This window comes from Podarcis cretensis (assembly GCF_951804945.1).
Source record: "Podarcis cretensis genome assembly, chromosome: 8".
Lineage (NCBI taxonomy): Eukaryota > Metazoa > Chordata > Lepidosauria > Squamata > Lacertidae > Podarcis > Podarcis cretensis.
The window spans coordinates 8,692,044-8,714,190 of NC_137177.1; the positions used below are offsets into that span (position 1 = coordinate 8,692,044).

General features: G+C 45.2%; 1 protein-coding gene across 5 annotated transcripts in view; it reads left to right on the forward strand.

Annotated features, from left to right (window-relative positions):
- The window catches only part of NPAS1 (neuronal PAS domain protein 1), a 115,485-nt gene that overhangs the window by 15,216 nt on the left and 78,122 nt on the right, over positions 1 to 22,147 (forward strand). For all 5 annotated transcript variants that reach the window (XM_079985365.1, XM_079985366.1, XM_079985367.1 and 2 more), the window contains one exon: positions 535 to 773. In XM_079985365.1, the coding sequence (XP_079841491.1) occupies positions 535 to 773 (239 nt within the window). The remainder of the gene's footprint in view (positions 1 to 534; positions 774 to 22,147) is intronic.

Sequence of the window (22,147 nt, forward strand, 5' to 3'; positions counted from 1 at the left end):
CCGTATCTCTGTCCTGTTCAGGAGGCTGGTGGTTATAATAATAATTTAATAATAATTTATTATTTATACCCCGCCCATCTGGCTGAGTTTCCTCAGACACTCTGGGCGGCTCCCAGTACAGCATTAAATATTAAAAACTTCCCTAAACAGGGCTGCCTTCAGATGTCTTAATAATAATAATATTTTTGTGGCTGTTACGATCCGTATTTTGTGTTTTTATACCGGAAGCCGCCCTGTGATCTTCGGGTGAAGGGGGTGGTAGATAAATTTAATAAGTAAAAATACAGCAGGTTACAGACGCTTCAGGTTTCGTTTTTTCGTGTTATGGACCTGCCGAAACCCGGAAGTACTGGAATGCGTTACTTCCGGGTTTCGCGCATGCGCAGAAGTGCTAAATCGCGCTTTGCGCATAAGCAACAAATTGCAACCCGCGCATGTGCAGACGTGCCGCTGCAGGTTGCGAACGTGCATCCCGCACGGATCACGTTCGCAACCCGAACGTCCACTGTAATAACGATGGTGGTTTTTCCACAGCCTCCAGGCCCTGCGCAAGGAGAAGTCCCGAAACGCTGCACGCTCTCGCCGGGGCAAGGAGAACTTCGAGTTCTACGAACTGGCCAAGATGTTGCCACTGCCCGGAGCCATCACCAGCCAGCTGGACAAGGCCTCCATAGTCCGGCTCACCATCAGTTACCTCAAGATGCGAGACTTTGCCAACCATGGAGACCCACCCTGGAGCCTGCGGGCGGAAGGGCCTTCCCCGCCTGGCAAAGGTGGGTGCCAGATGCATGTGGAATTGTCCATGGGCCATGAGGGACGGTGACTTGGATTGTTTTTTTAGCTGCAAGAGTGGCAATGACCATTGCTGCCTCTGGAAGGGAGCTGGAGCCAAAGGTTTTGGGCTCCCCCTTGTTTAGATCCTAAGAAGTTGCCCCCTACCAGGGCAAAAGGCATCGAGGGCTGCCATATGTCCAGAATTTCCCAGACATAGCTGGGTTTTGGCCCTCATAAACAGCGTCCCGGGTGGAATTCGCTGAAACGTCAGGGGAAATCTGGGTTTATGGCAACCCATGCCGGAAGTGTAGATTTTGGTGAATCTCCTTAAAAATTGCTTAAAGCTTCAGCAACAACTTTGGCAAAACAACAACAAAGCTCAACAACTTGTGTGTTTGTGTATGTGTGTAAATACACACACACACACATATACACACTGCTTTTTTCCTAACAAAAATGTTTAAGGGTACTCTCATTTTCCTACCCATATTGAAATACTGCCCCTCAGTGAGGCCCAACTTAGATTCACAAAACGTTTAGGGGTATGCGTCCCCCCAGAAAACAAGCATTGTGCGTGTGTGTGTGTAATTTTTTTTATTAAGTTTTGTTTTACAATTTAAAATACTTATTTTACATCCATAAGATATCAGTGACTCCCCTTCTTCTCTTTCCATGGTTCATTTTACAAATCATAAATCCCTGCATATTTTACAAAAAACTATACCGTTCAATATTCCATTATTGCATCCGTCAAAACTTGTTTGCAGTGTTGAATTTATCTCAATGCTTCCAGCGCTCAACAACTTTTGGGTCCAGATTTTCACTGTTTGGAATATGGCAACCCTATAGTACAGTCTGCTTTGGCTGGCAGTGACTCTCTGGGACTTCTAGTTAGAGGAAGGTCTTTTCCATCACCTGCTACCTGAGATCCTTTTACCTGGAAATTGAACCTGTGGACTTCTGCGTGCTCTGTGGCTGAGTTACAGTTCATCCCCTCCTGCCGGTCTCTTGCAAGACCGGCGTCCTTCTTGGCGCCCCCTTCGCATGACACAGTTAAATCTCATCTCCCCCAGAGCCTGTCCATTTCCTCCTCCTCTTTCTCCTCCTCCTCCTCTCCCCGTATCCCTAATTCCTCGCAGAAAAGGCCAGGGCGCCGTTTCATTCCAACACACCCATGCGCTCACACACGCACCGCACAAAGGCACTTGCCCAGATAAAATAGCATTGATTAGCCATGCAATAAATCACCATTTAAATAATGCAGCTTCAAAGTGTGTAATTAAATAAATTAACTGCCTTGGAAGAATACAGGCTTGCAGCAATTTCTGATTACTATCATTACCCGCGGGGTAATTATCAGCCAAATAACGAGTGTTCCATGAAATAGGGATAAACATCTGCCTATTGTTTGGAGAGGCTTCGGCGAGGTGCTGTCCATTTCTCCCCCTCTTCTTGCACCCCCTTTGCCTCTCCCCCCCTCTCCTCAAAAAGCAAATTCCAGCACTGAGAAAGGGGCACTTTGCTGTTGAGCCGAACTCTGCACCCCACCCCTAGGCACCCTGTTTGCAAGAGGAGCCAAAATCTCTGCAGAGTGAATTCTGTTAATGATCAGCTAGGAAAAATGAGCGCCGAGAACTTTATAAAACTATGGAAGGGCTTTTCCCCTATTGTTCTGCTGCAGCTGTGTCCTGGAAGAGGGTTTAAAAATAGAGAGTGGTGTTGGAGGGCCAAAGCAGGGTCAGAACAGAGAATTAGGATGCCCGAGTGCTTAAATTATGGGCAGAGTGTGCTGCGTGAGTTCGCTTTTCACAATGAGGGCTAGTAGCATAGTATGTGGAAAGCAGTGTGGAAATTGATGTTTGGGCCCTGAACTGCGGAGAGGGTAATACTAGTAGCAGGGAGTGGAAGCTTTCATCCAGTGAAATTGGATTCAGGGTGGGCAGAAGGAAATATTGGTCACACAACAATGCACAATTAACTTGTGGAACTCACTGCTTCAAGATGTGGGTGATTAGCGCTACATTAGATGCCATTTTTATTTTCAAAGGTTTAGGCTAATTCTTTTAAGAGGGAAAGGACTGCTACCTTAGATGTCCTTTTTAAAGGTTTAGGCCATTTCTTTTAAGAGGGAAAGTCTATTGGCCACTCTGAGATAGCTCCATGGAGCCTCCAGCCTTGGGAATAGCATATCTCTGAATATCAGGTGTTGGATCCACAGGGGAGAGCTGTTGCCTTCACGCCTTGCTTGGGGAACCTGTGTCCCACCCCAGGGATGCTGCTGGACTAGAACTCCCACCAGCACCAGGCAGCACGGCTGGGAATTAGAGCCCAACATTGCATTGAAGGGGGTTGGAATAGATGACCCCCAGGTCCCTTCCAACAGTACGGTTCTGTAATTCTAACATAACTGTTACAGGTTCCTTTTTTCTGGAACTTTGGGTGCAGCTCAGCTTGCAAAAAAAGGGGTTAAGACAGGAAGAGTTTGGGACCTCCAGATCCCCAGATCATCTCTGTTTCTTTAATCTCTTGCACTGACCTGTCTGTCTGATGTTAGATTGATACCTCTTAGGTTGCATCCTGTTTTACAACTTCCTCCTCCTCCAGCTTCTCTAAGAATTGACCAAACAGTTTGACTTGGGCATTTCCACCAAGCAAAAACTAATTAATATGATTTAATTAATTAATCAGATCTGGCGAGAGGGGTGGGGAGGTGGAGTGGGAAATCTGTTTTTAAAGAAGGCACTTAACAAAAACTGCAGCTTCCTTTTTCCAAGGTACTGCCGGCTGCTACAGTATCATAGAAACATAACAAGGTGCCTTATACAGAGTTAGACCTCTAGCTCAGTATTCTCTGCAGCAACTCTCCAGGGTTTCAGGAAAGTGCAAATGTCCTGTTTGCCCCTGTCCCTGGGAGCATTGTGTCTCTCTGAACCTCAGTGTTCCCCAGCTGTAAAATGGGACTTACCAGTGTTTGCAGAACTTTCCCATTTCATAAAACTGAATCTCACGGCTACTTTCTTTCTCACCTGCAAAACATAAATATTAATTGGTTCTTTGATGCAAATCTGCTGGCAGGTTTTCTAATTTTCTGCAATGACCTCTGATCTTAATCACTTGGGTGAAGATCCATCCTGGCTACAGGACAGCCAAGTGTTTAGACTTAAGAGGGGCCAGGGAGGAAGGGTAATGGGTTTGATTCCTGATCCCTGAGTCAGCCATTTTGTGCTTGGTCCTTCACCTTCCGCATCCTATTATTTTGTACTTCACTTGGCTCTGATTGGCGGGTGCTAACCCAATACATTTTGCTGCCTAAGGTGGAGCAGAAAACATACCCCGCAAGCGTCCCAGGAAAAAGCCGGACATTCCGTTTTCTCATGCGAGATCATGGTTGCCCGTTAGGGTGCTGTGATTTTGCACTGAGATCTCACAGGAAGACGTGTGGGTGTGCAGAAAATGGTCCGTCCCATTTTCTGCTTCTCCTACTCAAATTGCAAATTGATGTACAGTGGTACCTCGCAAGACGAATGCCTCGTAAAACGAAAAACTCGCAAAACGAAATAGTTTTTCGTTTTTTGAGTTGCTTCGCAAGACGGATTTCCCTATGGGCTTGCTTCGCAAGACGAAAATGTCTTGCAAGTTTGTTTCCTTTGTCTTGCAAGTTTGTTTCCTTTGTCTTAAAACCGTGCATTCACTTTGAGGAGCAACTCATAGCACGCGGTGTGGTAGCCTTTTTTGAGGTTTTTGAAGACTTGGGTGATTTTTGAAGCTTTTCCAAAGTCCGTGCTTCGCAAGACGAAAAAATCGCAAGACGAAAAAACTCGCGGAACGAATTAATTTCGTATTGTGAGGCACCACTGTACCTCGGGTTAAGTATTTAATTCGTTCCGGAGGTCCGTTCTTAACCTGAAACTGTTCTTAACCTGAAGCACCACTTTAGCTAATGGGGCCTCTTGCTGCCACTGCGCCACCACTGCACGATTTCTGTTCTCATCCTGAAGCAAAGTTCTTAACCTGAAGTACTGTTTCTAGGTTAGCGGAGTCTGTAACCTGAAGCGTATGTAACCCGAGGTACCACTGTATTTTTCGCTCCATAAGACACACCTGGCCATAAGACGCACCTAGTTTTTAGAGGAGGAAAGGGGGAAAGCCCCGTTTTTGGCGGGGATCAGCTCGCAGTTGTGCAGCTTCTTTTGCAAAGGGGAAAAGCCCCTTCTTTTGAGGATCAGCTCAAAGTTGTTGAGCTTACTTTGCAAAGGGAAAAAAATCCTGTTTTTATGGTGTTCAACTCACAGTTCTGCAGCTTCTTTAGGAAAGGAAAGGGAGCCATTTCTACAGTTTCCAGACAGATAATCTAATCAGCCAGTCACATGTCGCTGGGGAAACAAACAGCCTTCGTCCGCAGAACATTCAATAATGGAGGCCGGGGCAACGGGGCAGGGCCAGAAAGGGAGCCAGCGATCGACCACACATTCGCTCCATAAGACGCACAGACATTTCCCCTTACTTTTTAGGAGGAAAAAAGTGTGTCTTATGGAGCAAAAAATACAGTAAATTAAGGCTGGCTGAGTTACTTTGACACTTGAGGTAGAAAATCTGCCCAAGCACCTTATCCTGGGCGTGGAAATGCCAGAACTGTTAAGTTACCTAACAATTTGCAGCCATGCCATACATTTAACACACTATGATTCCACATTTAACAGTCGTGGCTTCCCCGCAAAGCAGCCTGGGAGCTGTAGTTTGCAAAGGGTGCTGAGAGTTGCTAGCAGACCCCGCTGGTCCTCTCACAGCGCTGCAATTCCCAGAATGATTTAATGATTGATCCTTCCTCCCAGGGAATTCTGGGAATTTTAGCTCTGGGAGAGGAATGGTGGTGGTGGGGTCTCCTCACAGCACCATTAAGAAACTACAGTTCCCAGAATTCTTTGCAGGCAGCCTTGGTAGAACAGTACAGTGGTACCTCAGGTTAAGTACTTAATTTGTTCCGGAGGTCCGTTCTTAACCTGAAACTGTTCTTAACCTGAAGCACCACTTTAGCTAATGGGGCCTGAAGCAAAGTTTTTAACCTGAAGCACTATTTCTGGGTTAGCGGATTCTGTAACCTGAAGCGTATATAACCTGAAGCGTATGTAACCCGAGATACCACTGTACTTAAAATCTATGGTGCAGACATGCCTTGAATTTGACTGCCTGAGGTGAGTGCCTCTCTCTGCCTTATAATTGTGCTGGTTCTGAGTGGACCTTGGAGTTTTAGAAGAAGAAAAAGAACGCAGGTCCCGGAAGCCTGAATTTCACCCGTCCTCAAATAACCCGTAAAACTCTTAAAGGTAAAGGTAAAGGTACCCCTGCCCGTACGGGCCAGTCTTGACAGACTCTGGGGTTGTGCGCCCATCTCACTTAAGAGGCCAGGGGCCAGCGCTGTCCTGAGACACTTCCGGGTCACGTGGCCAGCGTGACATCGCTGCCCAGAGCCGCACACGGAAACGCCGTTTACCTTCCCGCTGGTAAGCGGTCCCTATTTATCTACTTGCACCCGGAGGTGCTTTCGAACTGCTAGGTTGGCAGGCGCTGGGACCGAGCAGCGGGAGCGCACCCCGCCGCAGGGATTCGAACCGCCGACCTTTCGATCGGCAAGTCCTAGGCGCTGAGGCTTTAACCCACAGCGCCACCTGCGTCCCAGTGTAAAACTCTTAACCACTTGCAAATGTCGCCTCTGGGCAGAACCTAGGAATCCTGACTTGTAGCACCTTGCCTGACGGGCAAATTATTCTCTCTCTCCTCCCCCCCACCCCAACAACCCCCATCCGCAAAAGAGGCTGTTGGCCAGCGATTTCCCCTGTACTAATTACCATCTTTGACCCGGGGCCAATTTCCTAATCAATCGCATTAGCGCAATTAGCAGCAGTTTTTAATGCCGCCAGCAAAGATCTTCCCGGGGCTTAGCCAGGGAAAAATATTAAGGTCATGTTGATTAATCAATCAGCGGTTTATTAAAACATCTGGAGGGAGACCAATTGTTTAAATTGGCCCTAATTTGACAAGGAAAATGGAGCCTGATTTTTCAGTTTTCTCCCCCCCCCCCCCGCCCCCAGTCACCCAGTGTGGAAGAAATGGGATGAAGGAAGGGGTGTAGGGGACAGCAAGCATAAAACTGAATTTGCTTAGGGTTATTTTATGGGGCCTTGAGTGTTTGCAGTGCTCTGCAGAGTTCAAAGGGGACATGTTCCTGCTGCCTAGTTGCTTACGATCTAAAATTTGACATGGGGGAAATGAGAGAAGGGAACCAGGAGGGTTTGGAAGTTCTGCTTTAATATTTCTTGTAAATCCCTGGATGTCTTGCTACGATCCGGAGGTATGTGGGTTTTGCAAAATAAATAAAAAGAGTGTTTGGAAGCTCCGTCATAGCTGTCAACTTTCAGATTTGAAAATAAGGGATCAGCAGCCTCGAAAATAAGGGATCAGCAGCCTCACCTGTCCCGGGGACAGTCTACGGGATATCTAACAATCCGGGATAGCAGTGGGAAACGGTGCTGGAATAAGGGAATTTCCCGCAAAAAAAGGGAAGGTTGACAGCTTTGAGCTCCTTCCTTGTCCCCGCAAGAGATCAGGCTCTGAATTAAAGTTTGCCCTGTCTAGGTGACAGAGTTGTGGAGCATCACCAAACACGAGGCTGGCCTTGAAGGCACCAGCCAGGAAATTCATTCCGATTTATCCAGAATGCAGCCTGCAGGATATTTTGTTCGGAGCAAGCAGGTCACATCACATTAGGCCAGTCCTTGACCAGCTGCCTTGTTGCCAGTTCAGTTTCTGGGTTTAGTTCAAGGAGCTCCCTTTTAACAGTTAACGCCCTGCCTAAAAGGAGCTGTAGTTTGCAAAGGGTGCCGAGAGTTGTTAGGAGCTGCAGTTCCCAGAGGGAAGAGGGATTCAACCGCTCTGGGAATTGTAGCTCTGGGAGAGGGGAATGGGTGTGTGTGTGTTTCCCAACACCTCTCAGCACCCTTAATTAACTATAGTAGTACCTTGGTTCTCAAACGCCTTGGTACTCAAACAACTTGGAACACTGTAAACCCGGAAGTGAGTGTTTGCGAACCTTTTTCTGAAGCCGAATGTGCTCCGTTTTGAGTGTTACGCTTTCGATTTGGGTGCCACACATCCGTTTTAAGTGTTACGCTGAGGTCTGTCTGTTTTTGCTATTCATTTTTTGTTTTTGCGACTCTGTTTTGTTTTGTTTCTGCGACTGTGTGGAACCCGGTTCAGCTACGGATTGGTTGATTGTGTGACTGCAGTACATTGTTTATTGCTTCCATTTTATGGATCAATGGTCAATGGTCTCGTTAGATATTAAAATCCATGTTAAACTGCTGTTTTGGGGGTTGTTTTTTAAAGTCTGGAACAGATTAATCCATTTTGCATTACTTTCTGTGGGAAAACACGCCTTGGTTTTGGAATGCTTTGGTTTTGGAACAGACTTCTGGAACGGATTAAGTTTGAGAACCACGGTACCGCTGTACAGGTCCCATAATTCTTTTTTTTGGGGGGGGGGGAAGCTGTGGCTGTTTAGAGTGGAATCACAGTGCTTTAACATTTGTGGTGCAAATGTAGCCAGAGAGACTGTCTGTCCTGAGCAGCAGCCCTGACAGATGACGCCCAAGGGAATGTAGCCCCTGATGGAAGCAAAAATTCCCGTCTCCGATCGGTGTACAGAATGGGTGTCTCCTGCACAGAATCAAAAAAGAGAGCCCACACAGGGACATCATTTAGTTGCCTATCCTTACGTTCAAAGGTTTTCTGATTTTTATCTGTGTTTCAATCACAATAGTTTCATAGAATTATAGATTTTGAAGGGGACCTAAAGGGTCATCAAGTCCAACCCCCTGCAGTGCATGTACATAAATTTGTTTTTTGAATGGTCTTGCAGATTTCATCTCCTGTTTTGTCTACAGCTCCTTTTGCACACCATTAGCGATCTCTTTCATTAAGCCCTTCGCGAATCTTCCAAATGAATGAGCACGTAAGGGGGAGACGAGTTTGACAGCTTGAAAATGTTTATTTCTTCCTTGCAACGGGGAAACTTTCGCCTGTACTTTGCCTGAATGTGGGTCAGGCGATCGGGAGCTGGAGAAAGCTGCCCTTGGCTGGCCCAGTTTTGCCTGCTGGTGGCCGACTCCCTGTTCTTAAATCGTTGCATTTTGCAGTTCCACCCTGCATTCTTATTTTCGTCATGCATTCTCATTTTAATAGCACCATCGCTGCATGCATGACAATGCGCCCGGCAGTGCAAATGGAGGGAGAGTCCTTTCCCAGAAGAGCTTATAACAGAAAGCGTTGGGGAAGGAGGGGAGAGGCGAAAGAACACAACAGCTGAATATGGGCAAATCCAGTGGCGCTGCTGATTGACAGCCCATGCAGCTGGCCTCTCTTCCCAGCTCTTCGGGATCCGGGACAGAAGTCCTTCTCCTGACCCAGGGGTGTTTTCTCCACCTTCTCCCTCTGCCTGTATTGGAGAAGGGCTGCGTTTCAGTGACAGGACACCTGCTTTGCATGCAGAAGGCCCTTGGCAGCGTCTCCAGGCAGGGCTGGGAAACGTCCCCTGCCTGAAACCATGGAAAGCGGCTGCTGCCAGTCATTGCGGGCAACATTGAGGTCTGTGGAAGCAGCTCCCTGCGTTTCCATTTCCCATTACCGTATTTCTGGCTCTATAAGACGTGCCAGACCACAAGACGCACCTAGTTTTTGGAGGAGAAAACGAGAAAAAAATATTATGAATCTCAGAAGCCAGAACAGCAAGAGGGATCGCTGCGCGGCAAAAGCAGAAATCCCTCTTGCTATTCTGGCTTCTGGGATAGCTGCGCAGCCTGCATTCGCTCCATGAGATGCACACAACATTTCCCCTTACTTTTTAGGAGGGAAAAGGTGAGTCTTATAGAGCAAAAAATACGGTACCTCCCATGCGTGCGACTTTTCCTTCTCAAGCGTTGCTGCCCTCGGTCACGTTCTGGATGGGGCGGTGGGAGTGTCTGTGCTCTAAAAGAGGATTGGACAAATTCACAAGAGGGTAATAATAATAGTAATAGTAATAATAATAATAAAATAAAATAAAAAAATTATTTATATCCCACTGAAACCGGGCTCAGAGCAGCCAACAGCAATAAAAGCAACACAGTTCACATAAAATCACAATCAGTCAATTGAAATGCATTCTAAAATCAATTCATTCTAAAATCAATTCAGAATCAAATTAATGGCAACCATTGGGCTAGAGTTCTGCGAGGATTACCGAGGGAGGGGGTCAGACTGCGCCTTGGCCAAAGGCCTGGTGGAACAGCTCTGTCTTGCAGGCCCTGCGGAAAGATGTCAAGTCCCGCAGGGCCCTGGTCTCTTGTGACAGAGCGTTCCACCAGATCGGGGCCATGGCCGAAAAAGCCCTGGCTCTGGTTGAGGCCAGCCTAAGCTCCCTGTGGCCCGGGACCTCCAAGATGTTTTTGTTTGAAGAACGTAAGGTCCTCCGTGGGACATACCAGGAGAGGCGTGGGTACGAGGGTCCTAGGCCGTATAGGGCTTTAAAGGTTAAAACCAGCACCTTAAACCTGATCCTGTACTCCACCGGGAGCCAGTGCAGCTGGTATAGCACCGGGTGAATGTGATCCCGTGGCAAGGACCCCGTAAGGAGTCTCGCTGCAGCAAGGCTCTTCTTCCACGTTTGGAGGCGGCAAAGCTTCTGAACACCAGTCGCTGGAAACCACAGAAGTAGAGAGTTGATCTTGTGCTCAGGTCTTGCTTGTGTGCTTCCCCTGGGAAGCATCTCTTTGGCCACTGTGATGCGGGACTGGAAGGGCCATTGGTCATATCCAGCAGACTCTCCTTATTATCTCAGACAGATTTCCCCCAGCAAGGCGCTTCTTACGTCCTTGCTCTCTTCCCCGGTAAGCAGACCACGGCCGTGGGTGTGAGAGACAGACAGAGAGAGATGGATGGACCTGGGTGCGTGACGATTTAGGCACCCGGTGTTTGCCATCAAGTCCCTTGGCTGAACGCCCTGTCCTCTCGCTTCTCAGCGGGTACCGAATCGCCCTCAGCCTGGCGGTGAGCCAGGGGCCAGCCCCAAACTCAGTTGCTGAAGCCCAGCCTTACCACGACTCCTGTCTCTTCCACCCCCAACCAGCCCGGCTGAGGGAGGGAGGTGGAAGAATGTCTGATGCCTCAATTTCCCCCCTTGCAAAAGTGACTCGCCCACGCTTGGCCTCCATCCATGGTTGCGCCACCCCCGGGCCACTCAATCTAATTGACCCAGATTGCCTCGCGTTGGCTGGATGCGTGGAGTCCCCCTTGTTCCCCGGCTGGTGTTTGAGTCGGAAGACGGGGTACTTTTGGCTTGCAATGTAGGAGCAAGAGAACAGGCAAGGGCTGGCTGGAGTGCGGATTATGGGAACAAAGTGAGCATAAGTTTAGTGCCACCTGTCTTGCCCTTCTTCTTCTTTTATACATTTTAATTGCTTTTTTTAACATATTATTTCCAACAGTCATCTAACATAACTTCTTATCTTATACAATGTTTTAGACTTCCATCAACACCTCTGATGATTTTTCGTTCTTATCACCTATTCTGCATTTCTTAATTTCTCTATTACTCTTAATTGTTATTAACTAATAATTCCCTCATAGTCTTTCTTGCATTATTTCAAATCATCCTCCTTACAAAACTTCTTGCAGTCCTACTAGCGTAATCTGTTCATTACAATTACTTCTCAAATAGTTCATATATTTACTCCAGTCTTCTAAGAATCTCTGATCCCGCAGGTTTCGAATCCTTTCTGTTAATTTATCTAACTCTGCATAGTCCGTCAATTTCATCCTCCATTTTGCTTTCGTCGGTAATTCTTCTTGCATCCATTTTTGTGCCTAATGCCCCCTTCCTGTGCTGCTGGTGCTGGTGGCTGGCGACCGTGATGCCTTATTTTAATCCTGGTCATCCTCTAAGGAGCTTGGAGAAGTTTGTTTTATATCCTCACAGCAACCCTGCGATGTTGGCTAGGGTGAGAGGCAAGTGACTGGCACAAGGGCATGCAGTGAGCTTCACAACTGAGGACAGATTTGAACCCAGGTCTCTCCAGTACTAATTGGGGACTCTGCCCACAACACGCTGCTGTCCCTGGCTTGGCATGTTTCTCTTCCGCAGCTTCGCATTGCAGCTTCTCTTCTTCTCAGTATTAGGTCCGCACCTGTCAAATGGGGGATGTGGACCTACCTGGCCAGGCTGTTGTAAGGTTTGCTGAGGATGCATGGAAAAGGTTCCACAGCTGTGTATAAAGACTAAGCAAGCGCTTACGACTTTGCGTCTGGTCTTCCCTGGAGATGTTGTTGTTGTTGTTGTTGTTTAGTCGTTTAGTCGTGTCCGACTCTTGGTGACCCCCTGGACCAGAGCATCCCAGACACTCCTGTCTTCCACTGCCTCCCGCAGTTTGGTCAAACTCATGCTGGTAGCTTCAAGAACACTGTCCCACCATCTCGTCCTCTGTCGTTCCCCTTCTCCTTGTGCCCTCCATCTTTCCCAACATCAGGGTCTTTTCCATGGAGTCTTCTCTTCTCATCAAGTGGCCAAAGTATTGGACCCTCAGCTTCAGGATCTGTCCTTGCAGTGAGCACTCAGGGCTGATTTCCTTCAGAATGGATAGGTTTGATCTTCTAGCAGTCCATGGGACTCTCAAGAGTCTCCTCCAGCACCATAATTCAAAATATCCCTGGAGATATTTTCCAGTAATTCCTTGCAGGCATCTTCCACAGCGAGCCCCAGAATTCCAGGAACTGATCTCAGGATCTTTTGGCCAGGCAGCGCAGAATATTATTCCTTCCTTTCTTCCCCCTACTGTCGCCCTCCCACCTCCAAATTATGAGGCATCGGTTAGACCCCTTCCCAGCTAACTTTGCCAGCAAGGAGCCAAGAGACGGGTTTGCTCTTTGCCTTTCAGCTGCAGCTAATTCTCCCGCTGCTCCGACTGCGCAAAAGGGGGTTTGCAGCTGCTCGGCCGTAATCCGCTGCGATTCCACTGGCTTTATTCTCCCACATAATTACACACTTGGGGGAAGAATTCAGTGATTGCTCCAGCTCTGGACGACTCTCTTTTTTGTGACTCCTATAATCCCGCCAGATTTTGACATTAACCCCCTCGCGGCTTCTGCTTCTTCTTCTTTTTTGAAAGGGAGAGGGAACTCTCCCCCCCCCCTTGCACTTTTGCTGGAAGAAGGGAGACTCCGCTGGATTAGAAAAGGATAATATTCTGTGCCCTCCAAAAATGTTTGGCGGTTATGGTAGTGTGTGCAGGATTCGGCCTGCAGGCAGTCTCCGTTTTTCTGGGTCTGTTGTTTGCAACGAAAGATGCTCTCAGCCCTCACGGGTACACTGGTACCTCGGGTTACAGACGCTTCAAGTTACAGACGCTTCAGGTTTCAGACTTTGCTAACCCAGAAATAGTACCTCGGGTTAAGAACTTTACCTCAGGATGAGAACAGAAATGGCGCGGTGGCAGCAGGAGGTCCCATTAGCTAAAGTGGTACCTCAGGTTACGAACAGTTTCAGACTAAGAACGGAGCTCCAGAACGAATTAAGTTCTTAACCCGAGGTACCACTTTTCCAGGGAGAAAAGTACCACTTTTACAAGGAGAAACCTGCAAGTGTGCAGGCAGCTGAACTCTGAAAACTGAGGGGTAGGAGCTGGGCAGGTTTTAAAGTAATCAAGGATGGATTTGCGGCCTTGCTTCTTTCCCCATCCGCAAGTAGAATAAATCATAGCAATGGGGGCAAATGTGATATATAAATGTGATATACATGGATATCTGTCTTATACTGAATCAGACCATCTGGCTCAATATTGTCTGCACCAGCAGCAGTTCTCCAGCGGTTCAGGCAGGGGTGTCTCCCCGTCCTATCTAGAGATGCTGCCGCATTTGAACCCAAGGCATTTCGCATGCAAGCTTCTACCACCGAAATCCAACCCTTCCCCACAGGAGTTCCAGCTTGGCCCCTCGACTGTGGGTGCCCGGGGGCTGTGGGTGCCCTGTGGGTGCCAGAGCGTAAGAGGGAGCTCTTCTGAACCAGGCCAGGGACCCTATTCTGCCCAGTATCCTGTTCTCACAGTGGCCAACCAAATACTCACATGGGAAACCTTCGAGCTGGACCTCGCTGCACCAGGACTCTCCCGGCTTGTGACAAACAAGATGAATTTTAACAGGGAGAAATGTAAAGTATTGCACTTGGGCAAAAAAAAATGAGAGGCACAAATACAAGATGGGGGACACCTGGCTTGAGAGCAGTACATGTGAAAAGGATCTAGGAGTCTTGGTTGACCACAAACTTGACATGAGCCAACAGTGTGACGCGGCAGCTAAAAAAGCCAATGCAATTCTGGGCTGCATCAATAGGAGCATAGCATCTAGATCAAGGGAAGTAATAGTGCCACTGTATTCTGCTCTGGTCAGACCTCACCTGGAGTACTGTGTCCAGTTCTGGGCACCACAGTTCAAGAAGGACACGGACAAACTGGAACGTGTCCAGGGGAGGGCAACCAAAATGGTCAAAGGCCTGGAAACAATGCCTTATGAGGAATGGCTAAGGGAGCTGGGCCTGTTTAGCCTGGAGAAGAGGAGGTTAAGGGGTGATATGATAGCCATGTTCAAATATATAAAAGGATGTCACATAGAGGAGGGAGAAAGGTTGTTTTCTGCTGCTCCGGAGAAGCGGACACGGAGCAATGGTTCCAAACTACAAGAAAGAAGATTCCAGCTAAACATTAGGAAGAACTTCCTGACAGTAAGAGCTGTTCGACAGTGGAATTTGCTGCCAAGGAGTGTGGTGGAGTCTCCTTCTTTGGAGGTCTTTAAGCAGAGGCTTGACAACCATATGTCAGGAGTGCTCTGATGGTGTTTCCTGCTTGGCTGGGGGTTGGACTCGATGGCCCTTGTGGTCTCTTCCAACTCTATGATTCTATGATTCTACCAACTGCTACTCCTGAGTTACCTTTCCTCTTGATGCCAGAGGAACGATCTTGCAAAATATTTGCTTTGATTTAGTTAGCACAGCTGTCCTGCTACTTCCACCTGCAGTAGCTTCCTCAAGAAAACTCTGGGTTTTGTAACAGGAGGGAGTCCGTTCTTAAAATTGTGTGTGTCTTTTCTAATCAGAGTTGGAGAACTGGATTCACTATATACTTTTCTCTCTGATTGGGCCTGCCCTTTGCCATAAGGTCCCAGGGTGGGTTGCAAGAAGGTGAAAACACAATATTGAAATCGGTGGAAACAATCTACAATCTGAAGGTGGGGGAAAATTATATCTCGGGTGTCAAAGGCCAGTGCGGTGAGATGGAAATAACAAATTCAAATAAGCAGCTGTAGAGGAGTTTTCAGCTTCCTCTTGTTTAAGAACTCAAATGAAACAGTTTTAACGCATATGGGATGGGAAATGCCTCTTGTGAGGTGACTCAACAGCTTGGGTGCCACCACTAAAGAGGCCCCGTCCCTGGTACCTGCCTGTCTGACCTGCAAAAGCAAGAGCAGGGCCTTTGGTGATGATCTCAAAAAGCAGGTGGGCTCATATGAGAAAGGAGATGTTTGTTTGCTTATTTATTTTTTATTAAATTTGTTAGTTGTTTTGTCTTGCCCAGGGCAAACCAAAGCAGCAAACAAACATATTTTTTTAAAAACCCCACTTAGATGCTTTAAAGGCAAAAGGAAATAGAAATAGCGTAAAAACATCCACTTCTAAAAGGTCACAGATAGTTGAATGCCAACTGGTTATAGAGGAAGGTTTTTGCCTGGCACTTTAAAAAAAAAATGTAATGAAGGTACTGTCGGGATATCAAGCCCTTTATCAGGAGGAACTGGCAACTCTCCCAGGCACCCGGCTTGATTCCCTGTTGACCTCCCTGGCTGCATTCCCCAGCAGGCGCAGGCAAGGTCTCGATCGGCGATTCTTCTCAAACGTGAGAAAAACACCCCCCCTCTTCCTTGCCCCCTGGCAGGGGAAAGAGATAGACAGAAACGTATTTACATGCCTTTATTTCTGTCTTTGCAGCATTACAAAAAACGTGACTGCTCTCTTCAAGCTCCAGCAGTATAGTGACAAACACTTCCTGGATAGGAATAAATGGAAGAGCTCATATTACACTCTGAGCTAATTCCGGTGCTTCGCACTGTGAATAGACTGTCCCTCTGATTCCCACGGGCAGTCCCAACATTCCCATTATGTTTACTTTTCAAGCTAGCACTTTGCAGCTGCATTGCATCCATATCGTAACAGGTACCAGGCAAACCTCCCTAGGGAGGGCATTCCACAAATAGGGAGCCAGTGCAGAAAAGTCCCTGTTCTCGTGTTGCTGCCTTCTTGACCTCTCGTGGAGGGGGCACACAAGGAAGGGCGTCACATGATGACCGCAGGGTCTGGGTCAGTTCATAGGGGGAGAGGCGGCCCTTGAGGTGTTGGGGTCCTGAGCTGTTTTATACGTCAAAACCAGCACTTTGAATTGGGCCCGGAAACCAATTGGTGGAGCTAAGCAAATAGTGACTTAGCTTCTAAATGGCTGCAGGGCAGGAATCTGGCTGCTTTAGAACAACCCTTTACTCTGGTTCCCTTAGAACAACCCTTTACTCCTGAATTCCGGTTGACAGCAATCCGAGCACAAGCGGGGATTTTCCCTCTTGGGGGGATCCCGGGTTTTTCGGAGGATTGGGGGTGTCACAGGGCGCAGTGACCCCTCGAAGTAGTGTCAGGAGGGTGTTCTGACACTCAGGTTCCCGCAGGCAGCCGAAACGCGAACCTCCCGGCCGTCAGGTAGCTCCCAAAAAGAGTGACGAGAACGGCGGGGGGGGAGAGCGGGTTGCAGGGAGGCCATAGCTACCTCCGAGAAACGAAGCCCCGGGCTTGCAAGGAGAGCTCTCAATTCTCGATTGGGAAGAAATTCGGACTTAATTGGATATAAAGAAGAATCTTAAAATTAAGGAAAGAAACCGGATGAAAAAATTGGAAGGTACGAGACCAGCATTCTATCTGCAATCAGCTTAGACGCATGGAAACAACAAAGTGATCAAAAGTGAAAGTAAGTTACCGCTCGCGGCTGTTGTTTCTTCTCCCCTTTAACTGAATAAAAATAATCCTTTTTGGGAAGATACAATTTATCAAGAAAGATCCAAAGGAAAAGGGGGGACAGAGGAACAAGACGGAGTTATTTAAGTCCTTTTGGGGGCTTGTGAATTTGATCTGCCGTAACTAGACTTTGGTGTGGTGGTGAAATAAAAACTGCGCAACAAAAGGGGATTTCCAGACTCCATTGTTAAAGTTCTACGAGACTGTCTGATGTTTGCCAAGGAAAGAAGGTTCTTTTAAATTGATCTGGACTGGCGTTTCAGGATTAAACATAATTCGGCACACCCTTTGATGGTTTATTTCTTTTTTCGTGGCAATTTCTTTTTATTGAAATATCTAAATATTTGAGCAATTTAAAACGGCTTGGAGACCTTGCCCCTAGTGGCCAGAAGACACACAACAACTTGTTGTTTGTTTGTTTTTTCCTCTGTTTTTTTCGGGTCCTTATTTTTTTTTTCTCTAATAAACAACTCTTGGCTTTGGGATTAAAAGAACTATTGATTCACACAAATTTGGATTAGCCTAATTGGTGGCAGAAGAAATATTTATTCATATCGATTTAAGGATTAGCCTAATTGGTGGCAGAAGATTGGTTTGGACATTAACATTTAAAAAAAACAAAAAAACTTTTGCTTTGGGTTCTCTCTAACTTCAGCAAATTTGTAAGAGTTGGGTCATATTTAAAACAAATACCTGTACCTATGGATTAGCCGAATTGGTGGCAAGAAGACGTTTATAGACAATTTGAACTGTTGGGATTTAATTTGATTATATTGATATTTGGACTGGACTTGATGGACTATGAATGGATGAAAGTGGTATTTGTATCTTGAATTTTGAAAAAAGTGTCATTTATATGTTTGATATAAGAATTGTTTTGAGGAGGAACACAGTATAATTTGATGGGACGCAGGTGGCGCTGTGGGTTAAAGCCTCAGCGCCTAGGACTTGCCGATCGAAAGGTCGGCGGTTCGAATCCCTGCGGCGGGGTGCGCTCCCGCTGCTCGGTCCCAGCGCCTGCCAACCTAGCAGTTCGAAAGCACCTCCAGGTGCAAGTAGATAAATAGGGACCGCTTACCAGCGGGAAGGTAAACGGCGTTTCCGTGTGCGGCTCTGGCTCGCCAGAGCAGCGATGTCACGCTGGCCACGTGACCCGGAAGTGTCTCCGGACAGCGCTGGCCCCTGGCCTCTTAAGTGAGATGGGCGCACAACCCCAGAGTCTGTCAAGACTGGCCCGTACGGGCAGGGGTACCTTTACCTTTACCTTTACAGTATAATTTAGGGTTTGGATCCAACTGAATTAGGGAAACAGTGGGACTGATTTATTAGAAAAGGGAACGGGTAGAAAGTAAGGAGAAGGAGAAAATGTCTCATTTACAGAAGAAAGCTGGGGAAGGAGGAACACCGGGAGAAAGAAGAGGTTCAAAACCTGAGGCAGATTTCAAAGCCGAAATTTTAAAAATGTTTGCAGAAATTAGACAAAGTGAAAAGAATTTGGAGGATAAATTAGAACATGTAGATACTAGAATTGAGCAGGTGGATAACAAAATAGGTAAAATGGACCAAAAGATTGACGATACAGTAAAAGAATTGAAAGGCCAAATAAAAGAAGTTAGCAAGAGAACACAATCTGTTGAGGAAGGATTAAAAAAGACAAAAGTGGAGATAAAAGAAGTTAAAAAAGAAGAGGAGAAGATGAAAGCAGGAATCTCAGAAATGAGCAAAACGCAGGAGGAGTTATGGGATGCAATCTCCATGAACGAACTGAGGCAACGGGAGGTGAACCTAAGGTTGAGAGCAGTTCCAGAGGTTCAAGGAGAAGACATCAAAGATAAATTAATAACGGAAATTGCTCAATGGTTGGAATTACAAAAAGAAGATGTAGAGAAGAGAGTTCAAAACGCATTTAGGATGAGAGTAAGGACAACTAAGACAAGGAAAGTTACAGGAGATTGCTTGATCACTTTTAAAGACAAAGATATGAGGAATCTAAAACTCCAAAAAAACAGAGAGAAGCGATTGAATATCGATGGGAGCTACATAATTATTTTTAAAGACATACCGGTCAGATTGTTGAAATGGAGAGACCCATATAAACCATTGGTCCAAATTCTGAAGAAAAACAAGATTGAATTTAAATGGGAATTCCCTCAGGGGATTTCCTTTGTATACAAAGCCAAGAGACATAGACTTACAAGTCCCGAAGAAACAAGTAAGTTTCAGACACGCTACAAAGAATTGATGGTAGAAGAGGAAGAGGAAGAAGGCGCGGTAGGAGGAATTGACCCGATGGGAGGAAAACTTTAAAAGGAAAGTACAAAAAGAATAGAGAGACGGATGAAGAGGAGGAGGAGAAAGAAGAAGAAGAAGAAGAGGAGGAAGAAGAAAAAGAGGAATTATAAAGAGATAATTTGAAACAAATTTTATATTTTTTAATTAATCACCAGAAAATATGGCATTGAAATTATGGAATTGGAACATTAATGGGATGAATGATAAGAAGAAAAGAAACAGTATTGAACAATATCTAAAAAGGAAAAATTTGGACATCATCTGTCTTCAAGAAACACATGTGGCAAGGAAGCATAAAAAAATTCTGACTAATAACAGATTGGGTAATGAATTTATATCCTCAGATAAAGAAAAGAAGAGAGGCATAGTCCTTTATGTAAGGAAAAACATAGAAGCTCAACAGATCTTCAAAGATGAAGAAGGAAGAATAATTGCAATACAGATCAATTGGCAGGGCGAAAAATTAATAATTGTCGGGATCTACGCACCTAATGGAAATAAGACTGATTTTTACAAGAAATTGGAAGAAAGGTTGTTTGAATATATGGATCAAAAAATTATAATAATGGGAGATATGAACGGAGTTGTATCAACGGAAATGGATAGATTAAGAGAAAAAAGTGACAGTAAAGAAGGGAAACTACCGAAGACCTTTTTCGCATTGGTGCAAAATTTCAATTTAATTGACATTTGGAGACTTAGACACCCATTAGAAAAAGAGTTCACATTTTATTCGGAACCGAATCAGTCCATGTCAAGAATAGATCAAATTTGGATCTCAAATGAACTAACTACTAGAATCCAACAAATAGAAATCCAACCCAGAGTAATTTCGGATCACAATCCGATAAAAATGGAGATAAAGATGTATGAAGAAAGAACATTCAGATGGAGACTGAAAGATTACCTTTTGGAAGATGAAAGAATCATTCAAGATGCCCGTAAAAAATTGATGGATTACTTTGCAGACAATATGAACAAAGGCACAAAGATCAGCACAGTTTGGGATGCAAGCAAGGCGGTAATGAGGGGATTCTTCATCCAACAGAATGCGATTAAAAATAAGAACAGAGAGAAAGGGAAGAAGGAAATCCTAAAACAAATAATGGACAATGAACAAAAGTTAATCAAAAAGCCAAATAACATCACAATAAAACAAAATATTAAAGTCTTGCAGACACAGTTTGCCATGATCATAAATAAAGAAGTTGAATGGAACATTAAAAGACTGAGACAAAGGAACTTTGAATTCGCAAATAAACCTGGAAAATGGCTTGCATGGCAAATCAAAAAAAGGAAAGAGCAAGGTACAATTAACAAAATCATTGTGGATGGCGAGGAAATAGAGAACCCAAAAGGTATCAGAAAAGGATTTTTGGATTTCTATAAGCATTTATATGCAAAACGAGAGAAAAACAACATAAAGAAGATAGAGAAATTTTTGAAAGGAAAAACGGTGCAAAAGATCCCGACAGAAATGAAAGACAGACTGAATGCCCCAATAGAGAATGAGGAGATAGTGGAAATTATAAAACAGATGAAAAAAGGGAAGGCACCAGGACCAGATGGATTTACAGCAACTTATTACAAAGAAATGAGGGACTCCCTGACGGTACCACTTAAAGAAGTTATGAATAATATTTTGAAACAACAGGACATACTAGAAACATGGAAAGAAGCCTTTATAACACTCATACCAAAACAAGAGTCTGATCTCACACAAGTGAAGAACTATAGACCGATATCTCTGCTAAACACAGACTATAAGATTTTCTCAGGTATTTTGGCAACAAGATTTAAGAAGATATTGCAACAACATATCCATAAAGATCAAGCAGGTTTCCTTCCTGGCAGACATATGAAGAACAATGTAAGAAATATAATAAATATTCTGGAATATTTGACTGCCAGTAATGAGAGACAAGCCGTTCTAATGTTTGTGGATGCAGAGAAAGCGTTTGATAATGTTTCATGGGAATTCATGTTGAAAAATTTGGAAATGATGGAAGTGGGAGAAGACTTTTATAATGGTATAAAGGCAATATATTCAGAACAGAGAGCTAAACTGATAGTAAATAATGTAATCACAGAGGATGTGAATATAAAGAAAGGTACAAGACAGGGATGCCCTCTCTCACCACTGTTATTCATTACGGTTCTGGAGGTCCTGCTTAGTTCTATTAGGCAAAACGAACTAATAAAGGGGGTAACAGTAGGTCAAAACCAATATAAAGTTAAAGCCTTTGCCGATGATCTGGTAATTATGGTGGAAGATCCGACAAGTAGTCTAAAAGAAGTTATAAAAGAAATTGATCAATTTGGAAGAGTGGCCGGATTTGTATTAAATAAGAGGAAAACTAAACTTATGGTGAAGAATTTGGACCAAAGTTTGATAGAAGAAGTGCAAAGAGAAACAGAGATGGAAGTGGCAAAGAAGGTAAAATATTTAGGAATATGGTTAACCCAAAAAAACATTGACTTATTTCAAAACAATTATGTGACAACTTGGAACACTATTAAGAGAGACCTTGAAGCGTGGAGTAGGATGAAACTATCTTTTTGGGGCAGAATCTCTTCAATCAGGATGAGCGTGCTTCCAAAGATGTTGTTCTTATTTCAAATGATTCCAATAATTAAGGGGACAAAGATCTTCAGAGAGTGGCAAAGAATGATTTCAAAATATATCTGGCAGGGCAAAAAGCCACGAATACAATTTAAGTTACTAACTGATGCGAAAGAAAGAGGTGGCTTCGCCCTGCCAGACCTGAAACTTTATTATGAAGCATCTTGTCTCTGTTGGATAAAGGATTGGATAACACTAAAAGACAATAAGTTATTGGATCTGGAAGGGTTTGACAACAGGTTTGGCTGGCACGCCTACTTATGGTCGGGAAAGAAGAAAGCTCATAAAAGTTTTGCCAATCATATTTTCAGAGGTGCCCTAATAGAAAT